Source organism: Cynoglossus semilaevis, chromosome 11 (assembly GCF_000523025.1).
Source record: "Cynoglossus semilaevis isolate Cse_v1.0 chromosome 11, Cse_v1.0, whole genome shotgun sequence".
Taxonomy (NCBI): Eukaryota; Metazoa; Chordata; class Actinopteri; order Pleuronectiformes; family Cynoglossidae; genus Cynoglossus; species Cynoglossus semilaevis.
In genome coordinates this window covers 2,566,963-2,576,474 of record NC_024317.1, presented here as the reverse complement: position 1 = coordinate 2,576,474, position 9,512 = coordinate 2,566,963, and the positions used below count along the sequence as shown (strand labels likewise).

The window sequence follows — 9,512 nt, the reverse complement described above, 5'->3', positions numbered from 1 at the left end:
TTTGAGGCTGAACGCACTAGGTGGAGTCCTTCTCACCAAAGAAGGGCTATTACTCCGACAGCGTCCCCTTCACCATCTGAGCGGGCTCCCAGAGACTCGGAAAGACAGGTGTATAGCCAGTCCTCTGAAAGAAGTGGCAGTGTGAGCTCCATGTCACCAACACCACACTTTGACAAATCAGAGAAGAACCTGTTGGAACATTCCTCTAAAAGTGACAAAAGTGACCGGAGTAGTCAACCCGATCGTACGGCAAACGCAGAGAAAAGCAAACGTCCAAAACGAAAAGAAAAAAGTGAAAAAGACAAAACTGAAAAGAGCAAATCAAGAAAGGCAAAAGGGCAATCGCCATCCAATCCGACACCTGAAACAGAGCTTGACACTGGTTTTGATGAAAGCTCTAGCAGAGGAAGAGGATCTGAGCAGGATGTCATTGAGAAACAAAAATCCAAGGGAGACGGTGACTCTGCTGCTGGAAACCAGTCGTCCACTGCTAAAAGTGATTCTATAAAATCTGAGAGATCTGAAATTGTTAAAGGAGAAATTTCAGATCTGGATGGTAAAAGTCGGCTCAAGAAACACATCAAGACGAGTACTGGAATTGATGGGAAAGATTCATCAGTGGATTCAGATCGACTTGCTGCAAGAAAAAGGCGCTTTGCTGATACAGCTGCAAGGCCAATTCTTCAGAAAAGAAGCAGACACGAAGAGGAGGATGGTAATCATTCTACTGAATTTGGTGCCAATGCCACATATTTAAAAGAGTCTGACGGTGACAAACACAAGGAAACACAACGAAGAGACTCAAGAGTCAAAACAGACAAAAGTAGCACACAAAAGGACAGTCAGGATGACACCAGAGGACAGAGAGAGAAGTCGGAGGCATCAGTGGATACTGCGGATGCTAAACGGCATTCAAGTTACCCTTCGTCCAGAAGAATTTCACTTGAAGGAGCTGTAGACCAAAGTAGCACAAGAGATCAAGAACAGCACGCTGCTGTCAAGCACCCCAATCAGCATAATGAAACTGACAAAAGTGCCAAGAACAAGGAAGATCATGTTGACATCGACTCGTCTCAGAGTTACCGCAAGCAAATGGAGCAAAACCGGCGTATGCAGCAGCAGCAACAGCAACGTGAGTATGACAAACCAAACAAAGCAGAAAGCCCTGAAAGAAATGAAACGGAGGATTTAGAACACCGCAGTCTTGTGCATGAAGTTGGTAAACCACCTGAGGACGTAACGGACAACTTCCCCTCTCACAAACTAAAGAAACCCGACCAGTTTGATGCAGACTCCGGCTCAAAGAGAGAGCGCGTGTATAGAAGCTTTAGACAAAAGAGTGAAGAACAAGACTGGAACAATGTTTCTCCCAGACATCAGCACTTCTCTCAGCATGCAGATGAAGAACTTGTAAATCAAACTCAAAAAGATTTGTGTAAAAGTGATGAAAAGAGTAATCATGACGTTGACCTTTTGGGAAAAAGAACTCAAAACACACAAGTGAACAAATCAAATGTGGCTTTTCTAGGTGTGGAAGAAGATCCGCAGAAAAGATGGGATCACAGAGACAAACCAGATCCGTTGCCTGATTTGAACTATTCTAGAAATCTTAGTAAAAACGTACAACATTGCAAGCGTCTGGAATATGGTACTTGGCATGACTTGGAGCCTGGAGAAGTGCGGTCGGACTCTGAAGAAGACAAAGAACCCAAGTCTCGTTCTCCTGTAGCTTCTACATCAGCGCCGTTCTCTGAGAGGCCGAGAGGTGACAGATTTTCAGACCCCAAACTTGCACATCTTGAAAGAAACAAGTTTTACTCCTTTGCACTTGACCAGAACATCACGCCAGATACAAAGAATTTGCTTGAACGTGCTAAATCCCTCTCATCCTCCAGAGAAGACAACTGGTCATTTTTAGATTATGATTCTCACTTTGCCAATTTACGGAACAGGAAAGATGCTGAGAAAGTTGATTCAGCACCCAGACCTCCACCTTCTTGGTACATTAAGATGAAGAAGAAAAAAATTCGAAGTGGATCTGAAGACAAGCTCGATGACAGGAAAGAAGAATCTAAGCCAGAGGAGCAAGAACGGAGGGAACTTTTTGCCTCCCGCTTCCTCCATAGCCCTGTCTTTGAGTTGGACTCCAGGCGTCTTCAAAACCTAGTAAAGAAGCACGAAGAACCTGAGCAGACACAAAACTCTCAAGCTGGTCAACAGGGGTCGATGGATGGGGAACTTGAAACAGGTCCAGTTGTGCTTTTTCATAGCCGCTTCTTAGAATTGACACGCCTACAGCAACAGAAGAATAAAAGCCAACAACCACAAGAGTCAAAAGGGGATGAAGCATCGCCCGCAGACGAAAATAAAGAAGAGAAACCCCATGTCCAAGAGCAGCAACCTGTTCCAGCTCCTGAAACAAAGAGACCTGTCGTGGAGCCTGAAATGAAACCTTTTACAGGTGGTGAAGAAATGGTTGTTGAATCTCAAGCTATGCCTTCTCCTGTCAAGGATTTTCCTCCACCAGAAGAAAAGGTTGTTGCAGTAAGCCAAGCACCTGAGCCAGATCCTCCTGTAACTTTCATAAAAGAAGAGATAAAGGAAGAAGTGAAAGAAACTAATGAACCTTTGACCTTTTCTCCGCCTGAGATTTCTGACACAGAACCTGCATTGGTGGTCGCTCCTGAGTCAAGAGGTGCTGTGGACAGATGTCATCCTTCTCCTACTGATTGCAAACTTGAGGATGTAAAACCTGTAGTCAAAGAAGAACCTCCGTGCATCAGCCAGTCGGATGATTATATCAACGTGCAGCCAGAACCTGATCTACAACCGACACAATCAGAAGTGCCTGAAATAGCTAGTGTCGTGTCGTGCAGTAATGTGGAAGATCCAGTTGTAGTCACGAAAGATACACAATGTACCAGTGAAGCTGTTGTTGAACCAGATGTGGACCAGAAGGCTCAACTAAATAATGTGCAGACTTTTGATAACGACACAAATGATGAATTAGTTGCGCCTCAGAAAGAGCATAAAATCAAAGAAGTTAAAACTAAGAAGGGCAGACAGTCCCCTGCTCACAGTAGTACCGTGCCCCCCATGTCGGCCTCTAGCCTCGAAAAACAAGCTACACGAAAAAGTGAGCGAATTGACAAAGAAAAACTTAAACGTGGGTCATCACCAAGAGCCGAATCCAAGTCCACGGCTAAATCCCCGACACATGGATCAGATCCTGACATGCTGGAGCAAAGCATTTCCTTAGGCCGAGCCAAACGTAGAAATGTCAAATCTGTGTACGCGACCCCAGTGGAGGATGATGCACAAAATCGGTCCGCAAAAGAAGCTGCAGAGTCATCTCGTGCTTCCCGAAAGCGAGGAACAAATAAGGATACAAATACCCAGAACATTGAACACGATGCTTCTGCTCCTGCGCCTGCCCCGGCCCCTACAGCTAAACGAGGCCGCCCTCCTAAGAATCGCAAACAAATTGATGAGCGATCAGCTGTCAAAGTACAAAAATTGAAAATTGAAAGTAAAGAAGCTGATGTAAATGAATCAGAATGTGGGGAACAGATTTCAAGATTGTCAAAAGGGAAAATCTCTTATGCCACAAAAGGTTTATCAAACCCAGTGCCCACAGCGGTAGGCTCTGAAACTAGGAAGGGTGAAGAAGTTGAGGCTGATGATGAGGAAATGGACTCCATAGATGAAGATCACCTGACGATGAAAGTTTTTTCCAGTTCATGTAAGGATCAGTCGGCAACCTTCGACCAAACAAAAGAGGAAAAGGACAAACCGGACAAAGATTTAGGCAAACAAAAAGATGCCCGTGAAAAGATTTTTGATGGTAATTCAACTGCAAAAGGGACTGATTATTCTGACTTGGAGGATAAATCATCTTCAGAAAAAGACAAGATCATGAAGGGAAAGAACAAATCAACAAAGATACCGAAGTCTCCAGTCCTTAAAAATCTCAAAATTAGACTCAATGTCACCGAGGTGAAAGATCTTCTTCAGTTAGGGGATGATGAACCTGTAAACCCAGAGGACTCTACAAGTGCAAGTTTTAAGCTTGGTGACCAGGTAGATCATGGTACCAAACTCACAGGATCTAACCAGAGTGACTCCAGAGAAAAAGAAAACCCTCCTTTGGAGATAAAGAAAGTCCTGGAAATTTCAAACAGTTTAATTCCACCTGATTCAGAATTGGAAGAGGCCGTTGCCAAATTAAAAGATCCAGATTTTCCTGTACAACTACCTACACCTGTACCAGATACGGAAGTAAAAGGTAACCAAGACGAAGAAAAGCCGACACCTGCCAGTGAGACAGAACTTATGGCTGCAATTTATTCAATAACCCCCGAGGAGACACCTGTGTCCCTGACCCAGCCACATCAACTGAGGCCTGATGCTGGTCCAGAGCCTGAGATTCAGGATTTTATTCAACCGTCCAAGGAAGAAGAACCTGAAACAAACGCATCTACTGTGGAGGGGAAACATGTCATTCAAACCACTCCAAAAAAAGGCAACAAGGTAAGACCTAAAACACCCAAACGTTCCAAAGCGCAGAAGCAAATGAAAATAGAAGTTAAAGAAGAGCATTCAGCGAGTGAAGAATTGACATCTTCAGTAGAACAGAATCCGACATCAGCTGCCAAAATTGTTTCTGAAACCTCCCCGTCGGTCGCTACTACAGTTATTACTCCGGCTACTTGGAAGCCAGAATCTGAGGCGTCATCTCCCAAGGCTACAGATTTAAATTTTGAAGAACAATTGTCTGAACCACAAAGTCAACCTGTGAAAGCCATCTACCCACAGTCCAAAAGTCCTATCTGTCCCAAACCTCTGCAGCTACTGCCCGATGGAATCTCCCAACCATCCCCCATCGCTAATAGAACTAATATCAGACCCATTCAAACCAGCAGAATTTCTGCTTCTCCACCAAATTGGCACCACCAGTCCAAAGAAGGAGTTATCCCCTCGTCATATGTTGTGTCACTGACAACCAAGGAGACTCAGCCTTTAACCCCAGATCCTGAAAAAATGGAACCGGAGCATAACACAAGTGACTTGAGACAGATACTCCTGAAACACAAGAATGTTTCATTACCCAGCAGCAGTTCTGTTCCTACCAATCAGCCCCCCCTTCAAGAACAAATCCCATGTGAGAAAAATACCACACCAACCATTTTGCCAAACAGGTCACCACTATCTGACACCCGAATGCCTACTCATCCAACACCATCCATCGTTCGTCCACCAGCCACGCTGCCATCGCCTGAATCAAAGTCCGTGATCTCTGTTATCGCATCTACTGGAACTTCAGTGATCAGCCGAGTTTGTAACCCTCCAGAGCCTGAGGACAAGGTCAACGTCGCAAATCCCTGCATGGATCTTCCTATGCCTAAAACTAACTATAGGCCCAGCAAAGAAGATACTGGATCGTACCTTGGCTCATCTGTTGGTGATGAGGGAGTCAGCGGTCCACGTTTCATCGTCGACAGCCCCAGTATTGGTGTAGGATCCTGCTCCGGACTGAGGGTCAATACATCCGAAGGAGTTGTTGTACTGAGCCACTCGGGTCAGAAAACAGAGGGACCCCAGCGAATAAGTGCTAAAATAAGTCAGATCCCACAAGCAACACCCGGTGATATTGAGTCCCAGCAGTTGGTAGCCATGCCCCAGATCAAACAGGACATGTACGGTCATTCCCAGAAGGGCTCGTCAATGCAGACAGAGCACGGGCATCCTGGGAAACCCCAGTCAGTTTTGTCCAACAAACAAGAAAGCAGTAGTTTGGAAAAGATGGAATCCAATTATCAGTCTGGATCCCAAGGGGTAGTAAAGCGCCTCACACCGGGCAACCAACAAGTGTTGACTTACCATCAAGATTTTATGTCATTAAAACATCAAAAGAAGATGGATAGCTCTGACCCTCACGGCACAGACGGACCCAAGCCACCCTGGTCTGCCATCAGTCCAGCCATCAGCCCCCATTTGCCCTCTCCACCAGGGAACCATGTGGGTTTTGTTGCAACTCCTGGAGATAGAGGGCCTTCACACCTCAGCGGTGCCAAACAGGAACCACGCTCTCCACGCAAGTCCGGGCATACGCATTCTCAGTTCACTAAAGTGTCGTCACCCATTGGCTCCTCGTCACCCAAAGGCATCCCAGTCATGTTACCCACGGGCCACCCGGCCATGCAACAGTTTATCACCGGCGTACACCATGCAGAGCAGTCTGTCATCATGCCTCCTCACAGTGTGCCAAGTGCCTTGGGACGGATGTCTCCTCACTGTGTAACGCAATCAATTCCAGTGGCCCATCTTGTCCAGGGAGATGTCAGGGTCAACACCCCTCCTCTGTCTGTGATGAACTACGGGATGCACAGCGAGCCTCTTGCCTGGTCTGGGGCCATGCAGCCTCGGCCTACCTCGCCTCAGGCTGTGGGCAGAGACAAGGTTCTAAAGGTGAACCCGGGTTCTCTAAGAAGTCATGAGGGAGAGCAGGAGGAAGCCAGGCACTTCCACCTGGCAGGAAGACAATCGGCCACGCAGATTAAGACCGAGAGTGTTCAGTCAGATCCTTGCGGGCCGTTCTACATGGCACAGAGAGACATGCGCGTTCTGTTGCACCAACAGGGCGAGCGTTCGGCTACAGATTCACATCCTGCACACATTTCAGAAGCTCTTCCCCCCGTGTCACCAAGACCTCATGTTTTGACCAAAGGTGTTTCAGAGAAGGATTTGATGAAGCCTCTAGACCCAAAGAGACCTCACTCCCCTCTTCCTAAAGATGGAATCCTGGGTATCCGACAAGCTGGTCAGGCAATGGCATCTCCACAGAGGGTTCAGCTGATGCAGTCAGGACCTTCAGGTTCATTCGCAGAGTATTCTGGGATGTACACAAATCCAAGAGGCATCCATAACCAGATATCAGATGCATCTGCTGTTGGGACTAACCAACCACAACTCAACATCACACCAAGTATGGTAAGTCGATTGGCGTTATGGTATCAGGTTATTTCACGTTGATGACTAGATGTGATCTGGCTTTTTAAGATCCACCAATTTTAAAGGTTCAATTCTTATGCCTGTCATTTTTTTTAATCCTTAGGGTTCTGACCTGCAGGGAAAACCAGAGAGCAAAATTGCACAGCCTGTAAATATGGTGCAGCTGCTCACGGTAAGACAAATAGTTGTCACTTTTTTTTTTTTCTCCCAAGTCTGAACAAAAACCGGCTTTTGTTTGACAAGCTCTCCCTTTGTTTGTCCCACATTTAAACAGAAATACCCCATTGTGTGGCAAGGCCTGCTGGCACTAAAGAATGACACAGCTGCAGTCCAGTTACATTTTGTCTGTGGTAACAAAACTCTGGCTCATCGATCACTGCCTTTACAAGAAGGCGGGGCTCTGCTCAGGATAGTGCAGAGAATGAGATTAGAGGCTTCACAACTGGAAAACGTAGCCAGAAGAATGACTGTAGGTTCCTTTTTTTATTATTTTTAAATGAACCAGAATCATCAGTTTGATATTTGTATTAAACTTGATCTTTTTTTTTCGCCTTCTTTTTCTTCTTATTCCCAGGGTGACACCGACTTCTGTCTTCTCCTTGCATTGCCGTGTGGACGAGATCAAGACGATGTCCTCAACCAAACTCAAGCTCTCAAGGCTGCTTTTATCAACTACCTGCAGTCAAAGTTGGCTGCAGGTATCATCAACATCCCAAACCCAGGTTCAAATCAGGTGAGACATCATGTATTATCACAGTGTAACCCTTTCATCTTAATGGCTTCACCAGCGTTTTACCTTTTAAAGCTGAATAACCATCTGTACTTTTAAATTCCTAATCCTCTTTTTTTTTTCTTTCTTCTTCTTCTTATTTGTTCCTCAGCCAGCGTACGTTCTACAGATTTTCCCGCCGTGTGACTTTTCAGAGAGCCACTTGTCACAGCTCGCGCCCGATCTCCTCAACAGGATCTCCAGCATCTCTCCCCACCTCATGATTGTCATCACATCTGTGTAACCTCCGCTGCTTGGAAAGACTGAATTGCTGATGAGCCTCAGGAAACCAGAGGAGTACCTTTTAATTATTATTTTTCACCCCTTCTCTTGGATGCATTGGCAACGTGCAGGATTTATGTAATTATACTTTTTTTTTCTTTCTTCTTCTTTTTTTTTTTTTTTTTTTCTCAGTCCCGTCGGTCCTTTTTTTTTGTCACTCCCATCTAGTCTTTTTGTCCTTCTCCAAAAAACTCAGGGATGGACTAAACCAGAACCAGTCTTATTTGACCATTTCTCTGCTGTGTTTCTATTTATTGGAGGTCATTTTCAAAGATGATTTGAGGAAACAGGGAGTTTATGGAGCAAGAATAATTTTCTGGGTGGCCTTTCTTCTCATCTTTTATTGCTTTTCACACAGATTTTTTTTTCATGGAGGTTGTGTTGCCACTGTGGCTACAAAGACATTTCAGTATGTGATTTTTAAATATCTCTGTACAGACCTCCTCATCCCAGGCGTTCTTTAGAAGACGGAGCCTTATTCTGTAAAATACGGAGACCCTGTAGTGGACCACAATCATTTAACAGCTCCTTTAATTCCACCAGCTCTGCTCGACTCTCACACTACTGACGCAGATACACCTCTGACTGAGTTCTGTCTTTGCAAGCTACAGATTGAAATGGGAGAGTTTTTGAATATTAGACTTTGTAAATATTTTAAATATTTAAAATTTCTCCATGGAACTCTGACACGATGGACTTGTACTCTGGGACACAGACCAGACCGCTATATGGACGTTTAGATGGATATCCGTGACTTTTGGGTGTAAATACTTGTAACTCAAGAAGGTTGGCAAACTCTCCTGTGGAGTCTGCTGATGGCACTTCATATTTTGTAACTCAAATAAAAGAGTCCTGAAAATTTGAATTTAAATCTTTTTTTGTCATGTTATTTTTTTATATCACTTTAACATTGGTGATATTGGAGCAACGACTCTCCAGCTGTAACTGTTAAATGGACAGAATTAAACTTAAAATCCCCCCCCCCCAAATTTTACCTTTTTGGTGTTTCTCACTAAATTAGAGCATTTTGAGAATTTTTTTTTTTGGAAATTTCTTTCAGATATTTTCAGCAAAATCCTAATTCTGCATGTCATGTTGGTCAAATGTTGAAAAAAACAAATTAGAGCATTTTGAGACTTTTTTTTAGAAACTTTTTTTGGAATTTTTCAGCAAATTCTGAATTTCAGATTTTGAAAAAACAAATTTCAAAGTTTTCTTATTTCTGCATTTTTTCATTAAAGTAGAGCATTTTGAAAGGAATTTAGGAAATTTTGTTTTTCAGATTTCTTTTGCAAAATTTTCTCTACCAAACTTTCTTTTGCAAATCTTTTTTTCAAAATGCTTTAATTTCAAGAGGCACATGCAGAAAACAAAACGTTTCATGAACATTTTTCAATATTTGACCAACATGACAAAAAAAATTACCTTTTTCACGATGGTAAGGCTATAG

At 44.0% G+C, this 9,512-nt stretch overlaps 1 protein-coding gene across 1 annotated transcript in view; it reads left to right on the top strand.

Moving 5' to 3' along the window:
* The window catches only part of LOC103385858 (msx2-interacting protein), a 16,122-nt gene extending 7,189 nt beyond the window's left edge, over positions 1-8,933 (top strand). Inside the window, 5 exon segments of the mRNA XM_025060321.1 lie at positions 1-6,990; positions 7,115-7,183; positions 7,286-7,480; positions 7,586-7,744; positions 7,893-8,933. The exon segment at positions 1-6,990 is cut by the window's left edge and continues 33 nt beyond it. Of these exon segments, the coding sequence (XP_024916089.1) occupies positions 1-6,990; positions 7,115-7,183; positions 7,286-7,480; positions 7,586-7,744; positions 7,893-8,024 (7,545 nt within the window). The 3' untranslated portion in view covers positions 8,025-8,933.
* The last annotated feature ends 579 nt before the right edge of the window (positions 8,934-9,512 follow it).